Consider the following 18,236-nt stretch of genomic DNA (forward strand, 5'->3'; position numbering starts at 1 on the left):
GAAAATCTATACATTTTTAAAACATGTTGGTTGCTTTTTGAGCAAAAAGGGTTTGAATCCCCTGTTAAACACAGCTGCAGTCTGGTAAGCCAGCCAGAGTGTATTAACTCACAGCCCTGACCAAGCGAGAAGATGCACTCTCATGAGGATGTGGGAATAACTTCCTTAGTCAATGACTTTAAGTCCTCTGTTCTGGAGGTTTTGAATTTTATATTGATTTCAGAGAACATTACTGAGGGATGTGTCAAAGTTTTCAGAAAGGCTTGTCTGAACTTTTGCTTTTGTCTGTGGGACATTTGTGGCACTCCCATCCCTTTCCTCTGTCTTTTCCTAAGTGCAGCCTAGCCTAGCACTTTTCACTCCTTTGGTCACACAAAACCAGAGAACTACGCCAAACCACACTCCAATTTCTCATTCTGACCTCAGCTTGAAGCTGAAGTCACAATATTAAGAGTCCAGAGCTGCTAAGTTGTGACAAGGAATCAAACCAATCTGTTTTGCACAATCCTGAGAGTGCATGATTCACGTTGAAATCAGAGTGAGGGATGGGTGCTTCGCGCTGCTGAAAATAATCACGAGCAAAAAATGTTCACAGAGCTGGCAAAACTTTGACATTTATTTTTTAAGTGCCTCCATTTTTCACTCATTATCAAGAGTCACCAAAAAAAAAAAGAAAAAAAGTGTTATGAATTAAAATTAAAAGTTATTTTCCTGGAAGAGCTGTATTGCTAGTCAATCATGTTTTCCAGATGTTGAGATCATTAAGGGCCTGTTTATCTCTCAGTACTGCATTTCCATCTGTTCCTTACAAAAAGAGAGGGCTAGCTGGGAAATACAACTGTGTCATAACTTTGCAACATGAAACATGAGCACTGATACTTTTCAAAAGGGCCCTGAGTTCCCCTCACACACCTGCACCTTTTGATTAAAGTAAATTTACTTCTGGGCCATTTATGCAGTTCATTTACAGATAATTAATGGCAACAGACAGAGGGAACATCCAGTTGGCTGGGACAAAGTTTTGTACGTTGCTTTGAAAGCATCCATTCAATATTGTCTAGCTCTATTCCCTATGGAAAATCATTGTTTGCATAATAAAAAGCATAACCTTTATTTTCTTTGGGGGGAAAAAAAAAAAAGGCTCAAAGAAAACAGCATACAGTAGATTTTTTTTCCCCCCAGTCTGCTTTTCTTTAAACCATAGCTAATAACATCGTGCCTCTTAATGCCGGCAGTCTATGTCCTGCCTTGATTAAAAAAGCAGCCCTGAGGAAGCTACACACTCTCTTACTGCACATTAGGGACTGTGCACAGGAACTATCATATTTCATGGTGTGCTGGGCACAGGGTCGTGGAACGTGCTTGCTAACTCACCCTTGGTTCCTTTTGAGCGTGTGCGTAGCTTTTTATTTTCCCCATCTGCATCCATCTGCAACATTAACAGAAAGTCTTTAATTCACTCCTTTTGCCACTGAGGGGGGAAAAAAAAAGTCTCCAATGCTTTTTATTTTCCCCCTTCTTCCCCCCCCCCCCATTTTCAAAGGCTAGACAGTAGTAGAAAGAAGAATAATCATGCCTTATTAATCTTGTCAAAGAGATAAAAAGCCATCTGTGAATATCTGGTAAATACCTAGGAGATACCTTTAACGATACAGATTTGTTTAATAAAGTGATGGTTATGAGTGACTCTGCAAGGTTTAATGACAAGGCCTACAGGTGTCAGCTGAAGGCATGAGGTTTGACACAGCAGTGCTGTATGACTGCTGCTTTCAGCATCCACATCCTGGAAGAAAAGGTGCCAGAAAGCCACGGTGCCTACAGGGCTCTCTGTGCTGTTTTTTGTAACTGAAGCATATCTTAGTGGCTGCACTGGAACCCAATTCTCTTCATCCTTAAAACATGAAACCCTCAAGCTTGGATGTGCACATTGCACATCTACAGCTTCACCACTTCATCAGCTGCTTCTTGTGAAAGTTTTGGTCTATGGAGACAGGTAGAGATTTGTATGAGCTTCTGGGCAAATATAGCGTCCAGATTTGTATTTCACATTAAAAAACCCCAAATCCTCAAACAACTCAAAAAATCCAACCTCCCCAAAGAGTCAGATGTTGTTGTAAGATTTCTAATTGCAACAAGAGAAACCTTTCAAGATCAGCTGTTCTTCTGACACTTTTGGCTACATCTAAACCAGCGCTGGAAATATGCACCTTCTGGTCTTGGATCTGGCCCAGGCCCATAATTATAGGGGCAGGTTTTATTTTATTACAGACCCTTGAAATTCCAAGTGATTAAGATTTCACATACTGATGAGGAAAGCCGCAATGACATACAGCAGGTTTTACTGCGGTGTCATTTTGACCACATCCAGGGTGGCAAACTCCTTTCTGAAAGCAACTCTTCATTTTCATGTAAAGGAGATTCTCTCAGGAGGAATTTTTGCCTGGACAAAATATCAGGGACTCTGGAATTCCTCTTCAGTCTCTGGTAGCACCTTATTACCTGTCTTTCCTTTGAATTTCTGTTTCCCTGTTTATAAAATGGTGATGGTCAAACACACTGTAGAGGAAGCTACTCCTCAGTTCAATGCACAGGAATGAATGCATCTGGTATAACTGTGCTAGGGGATAGGCAGCTGCATTCTGTGGATACTAGAAGTTGCCTATGTCCAGCATCTTTCCCTGCAAAAGGTCACAAGATAAAGGACAATGTCAGCAGAAGATCTTGTCTGTTATTTCACTCTTCCTTTCTGGGGATCAGAAGAACTGATTTGCCCCACTGAGGGAAGATGCAAGAAGCTCTATTTGATTTGATTTGATTTTGATTTTTTCCTTTTATGGAGTTTGAAGATCTGAGGATGCTTTATTTTTAGCTTCATGTGACTCGGATAACTGAGATGTTTTGAAGGTCTTATCTGAAAGAACATTGCAGAATATGACAAAATTGACCTGAGAGAGAAAAAGAGTAGAGTCAGCCTTTCCAGGGGAGAAAAAGCACTTCTCTAATTTCCTGGTCTTTTTCTGTTTGTTTTTTTATGTGGCTACATATTAATATACAGCTACTGGAATCAAAACACCTATTTGCAGGAGAGAACACAAGCATTTGAAAAGGCTGTTCATGTACTTGAAGAAGTCTAATTCTAGAACACAGGTTAGTAATATCTGAAATGAAAGTATAAATTGATCGAAATGCACCTCAAAGCCAGACAATGATATCTTGGCTCTGTTTAGATTTACATCTGATGCTGATTATTGGCAGGGAAGGAACATAAGTGGCTTGTGTTTGCGTAGTGGGGCTGATGGCAGCCTTTACTTGTTACTATCCTTAAAACCTGGAGAATGAGTTTTTGCAATGTGACTGCAATGGTAATGGGAAACATGGCTCTGTTCTCTGATGCTGAGTTGTGATTGAAGGCACTGACCTGCCATAGACTTATAATAGGGGAGCAGGTGTGGCAATGATGGACTTTAATTTCCTTTAATAAACCTTTTATGTGCCACACTTTTACTGCCATTCTATGCTCTCCAAGGTCCTGCACATAATAGGTTCATTACTTTTGATTACTATAGTCTATTGAGACAAACAACTCCAGAACACACTATATATTATGTTCAGTTAAACCAATATAGACTATTTATCCACTGTGCATTATTTCACCTGCAACTCTACAGACAAAATTAACAACAGCTCCTGTAAGCTAAAACTATTAAAACTACTGGTACTCCTTTGTCATCATTTCATAATAAATACCCCACCAATCACTGTGCTGCTCTTTTAATTATGAAACAAAAAAGTGTCCACTGCTCCTACTGAAGAGCAGTTACTTGGGTCTAAATAGCGCATTGAGTCGTGATGAATATTTTAAAGCTGAGACAATGAGTGAAAACCAGCAATAAAATCAATGCAGGGGATTTTTCTATTGATTTTCTTTCCTTGCAATAATTTGAAACTATGGGAGATGTTTAATCAACTCAAACCTGGAATTTATGGCATTACTTAAGGCTGGTGGATAGCAGGATTCAAACAGTCATGTCTGTTGCAGAAAAAAAAAGCATTTTAACTTGCAAAAGGTCCAATGCATTAACTTGAAAATTGTACAGAAGCAATTGGCTAAAACTGTGACATTTTTTAAGTGTGTCATCAAAAAAAAAAAAGACCTAATTTGGTCAAAATTTATATGTAACATCTTTGGAGTTTGAGATTTCTTTCAGAGGTTACCTGGTGCTGATAAAAGTGAATGAAGTTTCTCACTTCTGATTTTTGTCTAAATAGTGATGGCTTCATGTGAAACTACAGCCAGTGATGGTCAGTAAGAAGTGCTCAAACTTAAATCACCCATGAAACAAAAAAAGAATTAGACTCCAAGTGAGAAACTGCATCCAAAGTTCTTAGAAGTAATTGTTATCCAGGTGTTAATATGAGAGGCATAGGTTGTTACTATTGTGATCTGGTATGTTTGGATGGATTCTGGAAGGTGCTTCTTGCTCTCAAAGCCAGGTTTTAAGACCATCTAAACATTTTCTCTTCAAAGTTAGTTGAAACTAGCTAATGGACTCAAGAGCAGTTAGAAGGAGCTACCCAGTTCAAAACATGATGACAGAAGTGTAGCAGCTCTGCAGTCCCAAATCATTAGGCAAGCCGGTAAAGAAATAAAGACCTGCCTTGGAAGTGCTTCAGTTGTACTCAGTTTCTGTGATTTGGGAATTTACTGAGGGTGTTGATGGTGGATTATTTTCTGAAAGCATGTTCCAACAAATCTCCCCAAATTTATGAAGGCTTTGCATCTGACTTTGTGAATTTCAGCTTGATCCTCCCTCCTTCTTTCCTTCAATACTGGTTGATTCTTAGGGGTAGGTCAATAACTAGACCACAGCAAACCAATTGAAGTCACCAATGATACCACAAATTCTGCCTGGCTGAAGCTGGAGTCACTTGCTGTGTGACAGCTACAGGATATACACGGCTCCCTGGATGAATTTACTGTTTGAACAGCAGCAGTGATACTTTCCGAGCAAACTATCTCAGAGTTCCTGGCTGCAGAAACCAAATGTTACTTTTTTCTGTCAGTACATTCCCACTGCTGTCAGCAGACTCGAGAGCAGCACCTGGAAATACTTCCCTGAGTGAGAGAATCAGAATTTGGCTCCGAGTTTGGTTTTTTGTGTGCCTGGAGTCTATCTGTGCACATGTGCATGTACTGATATTATAATGGGATCCAAGAATATGACTAGCAGCTGAAAATGGGGCATGTGCAATAAATGATAATAATAACAATGATAATAACAACCACTATTTCAGTACACTTGCACATTTTAAACCTTGCTTTTCAGCAACTAAACTCCTACCACTGTCTTGGTAAGATAATTTTACCGCACATCACTGTGAAATAAACTATGGCACGCAGAAGCCAGTGCTGCTGACAGAGGTAAAAGTGACATGCACCTCCTGGGAAGGGCTGATGTAAGACCTCTGCACTTTCTAATTTCTCGAATAATCTTTGTCTGAGCATCACTTTCCCAAAGTGGGCTTCAAGTTGCCAAAGTGGAAGTCCTTTCCTTTTTGCCTAGCTACAGGAAAAAGAATCACCAATTTATCTAGAGGTAAGGAGAATGAAAGTTTGCATTTGGTTGTGATTTTCCTCACGAAAAGATCTGTCTAGTTTTTAAAGTGAAATTTAGCAAACAGCTTCTGTAGGATAAACTCAAACTAATTCAGAGAGGTCTGAAGAAAGAATCCCTCTTCTTTGCCGTGTTTAATTTCTAAACTACTGAAGACTATACAGACACAACAGCTGAACTTAATCATGAAAAAGATCCAAACTTTATGAATTTTAAGGCACACCAATCCACTCTCGTGTCTCAAAAACAAGCCACAAACTTCAAAGTTGAAGTCAGACACTGCTAAGCATTACAAACACCTCTATGCCCCAAGGTGACACGACACTGTATGTGCCTCTTCCTGCAATAAATAATTCCTTTGGAGCAAGCTTTTCCGCGCTTTTTCTGCTCAGATTTTAAGGTCTCTATTCAATAACTCATTGAAGAATCTAACAGGTAAAAAGACAATAACATCTGAAAGAAAAAGATGGGGTTTTTTGTTTCCAAAATAAATCTGCAATCCTACAGACTGTCTAGAAGTAGAGAGCAGAGTTTGGCCGGCTGTGTGGACGTGTGTGTTGACTGCATCTTTCTGTCACACTGTCAAGTATCGGTGACCGACTGACAGTGAGAAGTACGGTGCAAGAAGGAAATGCAAAGTACACACTTAGCAACTTCTAGGTAAAAATGTAAATATTCTGATTACTGGAGACAGAAATATCCCCAAATTCACATAGTTGTTTTTTTTAGGAGCATTGCTTGTAATGTGGAGAAAGTTTCTTGTTCTTCTTTTCTTCTGCGTTAATTTTTATGCAATACGATGCCGATGGCCAGGAAGGAGAAAAATATTTACACAGTAGATGTTCTTAAAAACTATTACTAAAACCACACCTTGCTTTGTCATTTTGGTTATTCTTAACCAAGAAGCCATTTCACCTTTAGTTTTGAACCTTTCGCTTCAGTTCACACAGTGCTGTTCCTGAATTCTCCAGGAAAAAGTTGAATAACACGGAGAGAACTGGTTCAGAAGTATTAATTTCTCAGGCATTTAAATAAGAACACCTACTGGATGCAAACTTCAATATATGTTAATAACACACAGATATCACCAACAGTTGGGCATTTTATAGCGGGGCTGAGTGATATACTTGGGTTTGAGCAGTAGATGGTTTTTATAGTGAAGTCACTAGTTGGTAATATGCAGCGACAAAATGAACCTGAAATCAGAGGCAAGCTTGAACAGCTTTGTAATGAGGATGATTTATTTTGATTCTCACTTCTGATTTCTGAGTTGTCACTGCTGTTGTATTCTTCATCCATGCAACTTTGCACAACTGGCAGTGCTGAATATAAACCAAAGCCATATGTTTATGTCCTTTTGCCAAACGACTACAGCAAATAGTTCTATTATTCCCTTAGGTAACCAACGTGTGCCAAGTATTTCTATTAGTCTGCTTTACCAAGGCTTTAGAGGGCAGAGTCACAGCTTTATGAAATTAAGGGGCAACTGCTAGCTTTTTAAATGTAGAGAAAAATTATGTGATCTACCACGCTGAAATGCAGCTCAGCTCAAGCTGAGGCGTGATCCTACTGTCTGGAGGCTTTGATTCCTGGATTTTTATGTCTGACCTAGTTCAATATCTTGCCACCTTTTCCTGGGATACTATGCACTAAACATAATTATCTTTATTATTTTCTTATGAAGTAAGCATATTGAAAAAGACAAAATGCTTTATCACCTTGACATCTTTTCTCCTGCACCAAAGTTTTCATCCCACTCAACTGACATATAGTTAAAATAAACTGAATAATAATTATGTATTATATACATAATAAGCACTATATATTTTGTATTTATATTACCTTTTATGTATTCCTATCCTATTCTATCTTATCCTATTCTATTCTTTCCTATCTTATCCTATCCTATTCTTTCCTATCCTACCCTACCCTACCCTATCCTATTCTTTCCTATCTTATCCTATCCTATCCTATACTTTCCTATCTTATCCTATCCTATTCTTTCCTATCTTATCTTATCCTATTCTTTCCTATCTTATCTTATCCTATCCTATTCTTTCCTATCTTATCTTATCCTATTCTATTCTTTCCTATCCTATCCTATCCTATCCTATCCTATCCTATCCTATCCTATCGCAGCTAAACTATCCCTCACAGATTAAATCTAAGCAGTTCATCACCGAATACATTCTCACTCCTGGAGGAACACAGGTTCAAAGACAGTTGTGCTCCTGTCAATATGCAATGATGATAGAATGTAGTCCTGAAATTTAAAAACTAGAATTTCTAGGTATTTAGGAAGATGGATATCTTCCGTCAATTGCTCAATATCACTGAAGATTGACGTCCTTAAAAGATCAGTCACTCTGAGAGAAAAATTGTCCTAGTGCATGAGACACTACACCTGAAGCCACAGTGTTGTAGTCCTACTACACAAATACATTTTCACTCAAATGCATTTCTGTAAATAAATAGTCCCACCTTTGCGTGCTTCTGGGTGAAAACGCGTGCAGATTCCGAAGGACCAAATCTGTCACTCAGCCCAAGATGCCTCGCTTGATTTAATAGATGATCTTGAAATTCATTCTCTGAAAAAAAAAAAAAACAAAACACAAAACAAAAAACAAAACAACAAAATCAAGCCCAAAATCAGCTGTGTGAAATCAAACACCCATCAAACAGGACAATCTTGAAATCAAAGGGGCAAATCAACCAGGCGCAGTTTGTCAAAGAGGTGGTACAGGGGCATCAGTGATGCTTCTAAAAGGCAGGGGAAAAACCAGCAGAAAATTTATACTTTCTTTACAATTTTTTTCCCCTTTTGAAAGCTTATGAACTAGTCCTGCTCCAAAAAAAAAAATAATGTCCTTCTTGAATAGGCAAAAATCCACAGTTTCTCTGTGCAGAAATTCTTGGTCAAATATTTTTGCTGCATCGGAGCCCTTTCGACTGAGTAAGACGCTACAGTACATGATGTGAAATACATGAGAAGCATTCTGAGGTACTTTAATGATAGCAGAAACCCCTTCAATTTCATTGCCCCCCCCCCCCCCGATTTTGAATTTTCATTTAATTAGTTTAAGGTTTGGCACACTGAAAGTGTTCTCTGAAGGGAATCCTTGACATCACTCCATGATCAATTTTTGCTCCTTTCTGTGAGGAAACTTCCACTAAATCAACTTTAAGAGTGAGGGCAGAAGAGATGCACAACTTTGTATCTGAATGTACAACTCTGAGGGGCCTTGGATTCAGGGATAGTGAAACTCAAATCCCACCACCTCACCTCAAGCACTTAAAGTTGGAGACACTTACGACCTGGCAAAATGTGACCGTGAGCAGGTATCATCATGGACAGGCTTTATTACAGCATCACTCCTGCCACAAGTAGCTAATATATAAACCTTTTACTATGACTTGCAACTTCAGAGGTGCTTTCCCAATAGTATCTGCTGCATTTAGTCAAATAAATCCATTCATTCAATGCATTCCAATTATTGCAGAGTTTAGATATTAACTTTTGGAACTTGGAGGCGAAACTTGAGTGATTTAATGATAAAGTTTCGTCAGCAAAATCTGTAACGTTACATTTCTGCAATGGGAAAGGCACATGCTAGAGTTCATTGAGTGACTAATTTCTGCTTGAGTCCCAGCAGATAGAGTATTAGCTGCATCCCATCAGTAAGTTTTAATTAAAATGAATACACTTTTATCAAACAGCAAAGCAGACAGCAGATGCAAAGAGATAAAGAAGGGAGAGAACCTAGAACAAAACAGACCAATACTGAAGATATATTTAAAGCAATATTCTAGCCAATGTGTTGTTTATCCTCCAAAGCCTCTTTTCCCCATAATTCTTTTTCAACATCCATGAAAAAAAAAAAAAAAAAGAAAGAAAAACAGATAAAAAGAGTCTTAAAGATTTCCACCTGCCCCTTCCTCTTTGTTTTTAACACACTAACCTGAACCAAAAGATCTGTCAGAAGAGCTTCAATGGTGAACAAAGCTCTTTCTGAAGCCTAAAACTTAGCAGCTTTTTGTCTAAAATCCTATCAAGTTATGTATTTATTAGCAATATATTTTTCATTTATTTTCTCAAAGATTGCCAATAAAGAAGTAAATCACATAAGGGAGTAGCTGTAAACCCTTTGAGTTCCCTAATGTCAAACTCATTAGCATCCGAATAACCACACAGCAGCACATCATCTGCACAATTGCAATTTTTTACTACTTTTAATAGCGTTTCTCAAAGGGCTCATTTTCAACTTTCTTCAGTGGTTAGTTGGCTCTCTGGGGAAAAGGAGCTTCCTGACGCTCACAGCTTCCACTCAACAACCAGGCCGTTTGCTGTCAGAAGCATCAGCCCTCTGCCCTAACCCCATCTGCTGTCTCTCCCATCCTAAGGGACCCAGAGTTAAGGCAGCCCAGCTGAGATCCACTTGGAAAAGTGCACAAAGGATGGGAAAACACACAAAACTTTTCACATGTACCTTTAGACAATAAACTAGCACACTGAAAATCCTCCTTTCAGGAAAGGGAGCCTGGGCTGGGGCTGGGGGGCAGGTTTGGAAATTGGAGTGGAACACTACATGCAACAGTGCCATTTGCTGTTTCACTCCCATCTGCCTCACATGTGGCATCATCAGCTGGCTTTGTAAAGCAGAGAGTGCTATAGTAGCACAAAAGCAAGACTTTATGTAAAGCACAAAACCTGAAGCCTTCTTCTGTGTTCAATCACAGCAGAAGTTGCTGGTTAGTAAGTTGGCACGTACTGTTTTCTCTTTCTTTCCCAGGGTGCTGGCTGCCACACAGCTGATTCATGGGTGAGCACCACATTTGAAAATGTGGTCTTTCATACAGAGTCCAACACAGTGTCATGCATCTGCCATGTTATAAACAGGCTGTGTAGGACTATGCTGTGTCATGGGATGTGACATGGCCCTAATGGAATATAAACTGTGCATCACCCCAGTTCCCACTTCAAGCAGTGACTTGCATTTCAAATACAAGTGCTGGGACCCAAGACCAGGTAGCAAACAAGAGTTAGTGCTGACTTCACAGCAACATCCAAATTTTACACAATAAATCCCTGACAAATACTATATTTTAGTATATTTTATGAAGTAGAAAACCAATGATGGGCCAAATTTTGAGGCATTACAAGAAGTGCAGATAAAATACCACAATGTCAACAGGGAAAAAATAAGATCTCAGCCTATAAAGAATATCTGTCTAAGGTATTGGTGACTTGGATGACATGGTAGCTGTTGATGCAAATCAAGTAGAGCTAACTTATTTGTCACCCAAAGGACCACTCCCTTAAGTCCACATGTATCTTCGTTTGGCCCAATCTATCCATAGCTTGTATTAACTCATTTGGCTGTTTTACTAAAGACATCAGAAGGGTTTACAGACAGCAAGTTATGCCTACATTTCAACTCCCTATATGACTGAACAGAATTTTTTAATCCTGAAGGTGAAGTTTACCTGCCTACAAAGAAAACCTTTACCCTTTTCAACTACCACCTCAATTCCACTGTAGTAATAAACTTCATAAACCCACAGAGATGGGATAAATGAGTTGCTTGATTTGGCAATGTAATGGTTCAGTGAAGTCACCTGGAACCTTTGCAATTCATTCTTTGGTTTATAGCCATTTCCAGTGCAACATGATTTTGTACTGACTCTGAAGTGCCATCCTACTGAGATGCATGAGTCATGTCAGGATACTGATGTGAATCACCATTTGGGCTCTGATCTTCAACATCAGATGTGTGTGACAAATCTCTTCAAGCAACCATTCTTGTTGACCCATTGTCTGTGGATAAACATATACTCACTCAGGTCAGATTTCTAGAGAGTTCCTGATGACTTAATAATGAGAAAAGACATTTTGTGCAGTCAGAAATTATCTCACCAGAAGTCTGAGGTGGTTGTTTCAGTCAGAACTGAGGTACACAAAGCTGGTAAAAGACCCCCACAACTTTTTTTTTCAGCATATTGGATATAATTTCCAACAGATTAAATTGACTTTTCCTCCTTTATCATATCACTAGTTGCAACATTGCAAACATGAATGGGGAGGATCACAACAGTTTGGATTTTCTTTCCTTAGCTATTACTTCCACTCTGAGTTAACAAATCACAATGTGCTAACCACTGTGATCTCTGAACAATTTTTTGTGTGTTTCTGCAGCGACAGTGACTTCTCTTTCTCAAGATAAAATAACACAACATATTTAGTACTTGAGAAAAAAATATGTGAAGGCACAAGTTGCTGTTAAAAATGAGTGAAGACATATTGAGCTCTCAGCTGCAGTCAGTTCTTTATCCTGCACAGGCTGTAGTACAAAACTTTACGCACTAAGTTATGCACAGACTTGCAGGTCACCTTAGTGAGATCCTTAAGAGAATCTGTAATGTTCAGCACAAGAGTAAACAAACAGTTCTGTTTGGCCTTCTGTGGCTTCACTTTAACACCCTCACTGCAGTACACATGAGCAGTCTTGGAAATTTGAGAGAATCTTCTTGGAAGCATTTTTACATCATCTGAGCTTCAGAAATTTCCTTGGGGCAGAGTACTTCTCTTAGCACTCGCTTCATGAAGTGCAGAGTACATGTGAAGCTGAGCTACTGCTGCTTAAACTATTGCATTTTCTTTCCCAGCTGTAAGCCTGATGTTTATCTTAGTTTTACCCTGAGATGAAGAGGAGTTCATGCTACCAGCGCAAGGCAGCCTGGTAACACAGACAGCTGTCCTTCCAGTGCCTGTAAAACACATCCTTTACACTCACCCTCTCCTTTAAACACAGCGGTAATGCCAGCGCCTTGTGCAAGATCACATTCTGCCTAGCAGAAGTGTTTAACTTTCACCTGATTTAAGCACCAAACTATCCCTCAAAGATGCCTGAGGCTTTGCTGTAATTAACATAACTGCATTTAGATGCTATTCATGACCGATAATTCCAACACCTTGTGGGGGGAAGCAAAATAAAATTAAAAAGAAGAAAAAAAAAGGAAAGGAAAAAAAAAAATAAAAAGGAAGGTTGCATGCTGTAAACATTATAAACATATTCAAATAAGCTTAACACAATCTGCCATGCTTATTTCTGCCTAGATCATGGACCAGCGAAATGGTTAATGCAAATGGATTTATAATTTGCTTTGGGGGGCCAGTTTCTTCTCCTTATTTATTAGCCCAGCTGATGGGGCAGATTTGATGAGGCACTTCTGGAATAATTGAGTCATCACACAAAGAAGGCTGCTAGCATTCAGAGTGGTTTTATCAGCAGCAAGCAGGCCTGATTACTGACAATTACACTCTGATCCGGTGATGGAGGAGAAAGAGCCAACGAGTGGGAAATGTCCGTGTTTCTATCCAGGAATAATTTCTACATTCATTTTACATGCTAAGTGTTTCCTATCTCTGCATAATAAACTGTAAACAGGAATAGATGGCACAATGTCCCTTAATATTTCCTGGTAATGAAGACACAAATGTACAGTGAGTGCTGATAAATATAGATGAAACATAAGCTATTCTCTGAGTCTGTATTGTTACCTTTAAAATAAATGCATTTTGGTGGTAAAAGCATAATCATAGCTAATGCAAAAAAATGACAGAAGATTGAAGCTGTCCTTGTAACTACACAGAAACTTTGTAAAAGTCCTGTTAATCACTGCTGCTCTAGAGGCTCGTAAGCTGAAGGTGATATACTGGAAAGAACATCATTTTGCTTCTCAATACTCAACTATGCAGGAACTCCTTTGCTTTGACACAGTAAAGGAGAGCAACAACAGTGACCTCCATTAACACTTCAGGGATGGAGCACATCTCAATGCTAAACTGAAAAACAATGAAGCTGGTCCTAGAAGACATCTTCACTATGATAAATTCTCATTTCCCTCTCATCAGCCTTAAGATAGTGTTTGTAATGAATAATAGAGCTAGACCACAGATTTCGGGAGTTGTGTTTAGCAATGTATTACCGCCTTTAGGACATTATTTTTGCTAGCAGCCAAGATGATGTAAAATGTCAGTTATTAGCAAAATGCTGGAAACAGAACTTTGGAAAAATCTGTTTCTTCTGTGACTCAGGGAAAAAAAAAAATAACAGACATACTGAGGAGTTGAAATGTAATTTTGTGTTTGTTGATGGCCAATTATAGATTTCAGCTGGAAAATGTTAATGCCCTAGTCTGGGGAGAGTTCTTCTTTTTTCGAGTTGATCAGGCATGAAACACTGAATAATAAACTTCTGCATGCTTGTTTATTCCTTTTCCTCTTTCTAAACTAATTCATAGCTTCAAAAGAGCTAAAAGTTATTCTCTGTTCTCCCATGGTAACTATGGTAACTATGTTTCATTAAAGTAGCCACTTAACTTCAAGGCTTGCATTACAATGATATGCATTATTTGGAGTAAGACCACACCATAACAACCTTATGATTTCCAAGCAATTTCAAAAGAAAGTTCAAAGAGCATAGCCCATTGACTCTGGAACACAGGGTTTGTTTTCTTCTAAACCATGTTTACTCTCTTACAGCCTGGATGACTTTTCCTGGGTGGTGTCATCTCTGTTGTGAAGTACTATGCGGGGTGACTGCTACCAACTTCAGCAAGAGTTGACCGTGCTCTGCTCACCAAAGGGATGCTAGCAGCTCTAGGACTGAGGCCAGCAGGAGATGTCTGAACACACAGATCCATATAAGAGCAACAAAATGATGTTGTTTTAATTACTCTGTTACAATCTTTCTCAACATCAGGACCATTCTGCTCCTGCTCTTGTATTGCTACACACCTGCTGCTTAGGCACCACTGTCAGTCCTTGCACCATACATGGTTTCCAGGAACCTAGTTAGGAATCAATGGTTTTTGAAGGGTAATTGCATGGGGGTGCTGTTATGGTTACACTGAACCACTACAGAAGTGCTGATTAGGCTCAGTAAAAGTGGTCACTCCTCAACTACTTACAGGCTTAATCTAGGTTACAATATTCCTTCCCTCTGAATTCTGTCTGTTCCAGCCAATTTTTGGAGACTGATTTAATAGCTAGAATTAGGACATCACACTTCTTATGCTGGACAAAACCCCATGGCTAATTAGCTCATTGAACATTCTCTGACACGGAGTCAAAAGGAACAATGAACCTAAAAATGCAAACTATTTTTGTAAAAAGAAATATAACGACCATTCTGCTGTTCTGTGCATTCATCCTCCCCTTTCTGAACAACAAGCTCTCTTCATTAAGCATGACAGACATGTCCCAAGAAAGGGAAAGTCGCACAAAGGGAAGAAGTGTGCCTTCCCTCGACATGCAAATCACATATGTTCATTAACTTTGAGAGTGCCATGTGAAGTACAGTCTGCCACCATCTAAAAGGCTTGTAATGACCCTAACTGCTAAAGATAATGGGGCTTGCTTGTGCTCCTGCACTGCCCTGAAGATCCTGGGAACATGCTTAAGAGAAAAAAAACAAACCAAGAACAAAAATATCACCCTGAAATTCAAAGTAGTAAAGAATGAACAAAAGTGAAAAACAAAACCAAAGAAAAAGCCACCACTAAACCCTCAAAAGAACCCCAACCCCAAAAAAACTGTGTTTGGCAGGTACCAAAACATGCCTGCAAAATGTTCCCTGGGACTCACTTTTATCAGAAAGGGTTTCTCTCAGCAGATGTTTGAGCCAGGTGCGTGGAGCAAGGAAGGAGCTGTCCAGGCTGTTCAAAGTTATGTTAAGAGGTCAGTGGCAGTGGGGCGCTGCTCTAAATTCTCTTTTCAGAGGCTTTTATGATTCTAGAGTGGAGTGAAGGTTATTTCCAGAAGTGGCACCTGTCTTCTCTCACAGACATAACCAGAAGGCACCATGACTGAGCAAACAGTTGGAAAAAAAGGAATTCTGAAACTTTCTTCCTGCCTCTGCCACTGATCTCTTCTCTGACCTTCAGCAAGTCTCTTCACCTTTCAGCTAAATTAGGATAACAACACAGAGTGCTGTGAAGTGCTCATGTGCATTTCTAGCCATGCTTTAAGATAGTGAATATTATTTTCAACCTCATGCATTCATCAATTTAATAGCCTGCTCATGCTTTCACTTCCTCTGAAACTCAACCTGATACTTCAAGAGGATGCTATGGCTTGGGATTTCCAAGAAAGAAAAATGTTTCCTTTTTCTCTTCCAGCCTTTCTAGTTCAAAAGAAGAAATAAAAAGGATGATTCTGAGAAGAATGGGTACTAACTAACTAATGCATAATGAATGGCAAAACAATTTAAAACACATTTCTGTTCTCTCTTGACATGTCAGGCAATCTGGAGGTAACTGGACCCCTGACATGTCAGGCCTTTATCTTAAAAGTCTGTCTCGCTTGTTTTCCTATAAAGAGAAACGTTCTACAAGGAAATATCTTTAACTGCTTGGAGGGCTTTGCTTTGGGGTTTATTTTTTGCTTTCAATGCTGACAATTCAGCAGCACATTGAGTGAAGTCTTTGCCTACACAGAGAGAAATTTAGGTGTGCCCATGTATATGTTTGTGGCAACATTAAGTTCAAATATTGTACCCAGCCAGCACTGTGTTTAATGTAAAAGAAACTGAAGGAGAAAATCTGCTTGCACTGTGTGCATGTTAAGAAAGTGGCCAGTTGGGCCACTAAACAATACTGACTTAAAAAATAACGTGACAGAAACTTATCTTTATGGCATTATTTTGTATCGGTAAATCATAGCAATCCATCCAGTCGCAGCAAATCTGATCTTAGGAAGATGAAACAAATCTTCCTGTGGAGAAATCTCTCACTCACTTTAAACCCAATTTCCCTTCAGACTCCCTAGTGTCAACCTGGCTCCACTGAGAACAACCAGAACACCCTCGTGGACCTCAGTAATACTTGTTATTGCATGTGGAAGCAGTCACACACACTTGGTACTAATCACACAGGTATAGAAAGATACAGTCCTGGCCAGAAGATGGAGTGGAGTAGAGTGGAATGGAGTAGAGTGGAATGGAGTAGAGTAGAGAGTAGAGTAGAGTAGAGTAGAGTAGAGTAGAGTAGAGTAGAGTAGAGTAGAGTAGAGTAGAGTAGAGTAGAGTAGAGTAGAGTGGAGTAGAATAGAATAGACCAGACCAGACCAGACCAGACCAGGTTGGAAGAGACCTTTGAAATCATCAAGTCCAACCTATCATCCAACATTATCTAATCAACTAAACCATAAAAAACTATTTTGGATATGACAGCTGTAAATAATAAGCAGCAGTTTAGAAGTCCCAACAGTACACTAATGAAGTTTTGTTATTTTAGTTGATAGTTTTGTCATTCTTGATAAGTAGGTGTGTATCAGATGTCTGAATACATATTCAGCCTATGTAATAGGCTGGCTGCTTGTTTGGATGTCACATTGGGTTCTGCCTCTCCTATTGGCACCTCAAACGCCAAGATGTGTGCAGGAAAAGGGGTGGGCTGGGGGGTGGCTGTCACGCTCAGAGCATAATCCTTTCTTTCATATGCTGTGCTCACCTACCTACCCCAGGAGAGAGATTTTTGCTTTCTTTTGAGGAGGTTAACATCATTTTGCATCAGAACTGTGTCCTGATGCAAGAAGTTGTAGCTGTGACTTTGAAATAATCAGCCTCACCAAAGGAGCCATTGTGGCAACCAACAATGTTCTACCTTAAATCATTTTGACAAGGCAATTCTCTGCACTGCCCATAGGCTTGGAGGGTGTCCTCAAAACGTTCAAAACTGGGACAATATCCATCGTTAAGAAAAGTCCAGAGGCAGCCAAACAGGTGTGTACTTCTCTCAGAAAGGGCTTTTTTTTTTCAAGATAGAAGACCTTTTGTACACTAGTTCCATCCTAGGCCCCTTTTAGGGGCCACACCTGAGAGAGAAAGTGAATTATCAATGACATTTTTTTAAAGAATCAGTGGTTTAACACTAATTTCTAATCAGATCCTACAGAAAGGAACAGCTCGCATGGCAGCTGTACTTTTCCCAGGGTTAATTACCTTTCACTGCTCTCTACTAATGAGTCAGCTGTTCCTGTCATCACACAACTACACTGTGTTCATCTGTAGCTCGAGCTGTGGACAAACACAGTAGCTAGAGCCCTGTTTACATATTGGTGAGGTTTGTTGTGCAAAGAATTCGTGAAGCAGGGTGGGGGTTTTTTTGAATAGGAAAGGTAAAACTTCCATTCCCATGTCTCCTTTCAGGGAAAGGACTGCATATTTTTTTAGTCAACACCACGTTCTTAATATTACTGAATTCATCAACAAAAGCAGAAACCTAAGGACATGAAAACTATTAATTGTTATTCTAATATTGCAGAACAGTTTATATGAGGAAGATTAGTTTTGTGTAGCTGTCCAGCTCGTCTCACCTGGTTGTTGGGTGAGGATGTGTTTGTGTCTTGGCTCATCTGTGAACTAGGAAACTTCTTTATAAAATGAGGTTTGAAGCAGGAGAACAGATAACAGCACAAAAATCAATGCACTTAAGGGAAGAGTTTGTATTATTTTTTTGTGGCAAACTCTAATGAGACAATGATTTAGGGCTTTCAGTAACCTGCTAATGTTTTTACATCATTCCAGTAGGTAATTCAATAGTAAGTAAATAGAACTCATC

The 18,236-nt window shown here is 39.3% G+C and overlaps 1 protein-coding gene across 8 annotated transcripts in view; it reads right to left on the reverse strand.

Annotated features, from left to right (window-relative positions):
• Positions 1 to 18,236, reverse strand: part of ST18 (ST18 C2H2C-type zinc finger transcription factor) — a 172,366-nt gene that overhangs the window by 72,106 nt on the left and 82,024 nt on the right. For 7 of the 8 annotated variants that reach the window (XR_010990871.1, XR_010990870.1, XM_068166701.1 and 4 more), the window contains 2 exons: positions 8,097 to 8,203; positions 1,375 to 1,429 (listed from right to left, as the gene is read on the reverse strand). The exons of the other annotated variant lie outside the window; for it this stretch is intronic. Coding sequence is in view for 5 of the 7 variants with exons in the window: in XM_068166701.1 (XP_068022802.1) it covers positions 1,375 to 1,429; positions 8,097 to 8,203 (162 nt within the window). In the remaining 2 variants the exon portion in view is untranslated. The remainder of the gene's footprint in view (positions 1 to 1,374; positions 1,430 to 8,096; positions 8,204 to 18,236) is intronic. 8 annotated transcript variants of the gene reach the window in all.

Source organism: Melanerpes formicivorus, unplaced genomic scaffold (genome assembly GCF_026170545.1).
Source record: "Melanerpes formicivorus ecotype bairdi unplaced genomic scaffold, bMelFor1.0.p_v2 SCAF_105, whole genome shotgun sequence".
Classification (NCBI taxonomy): Eukaryota; Metazoa; Chordata; class Aves; order Piciformes; family Picidae; genus Melanerpes; species Melanerpes formicivorus.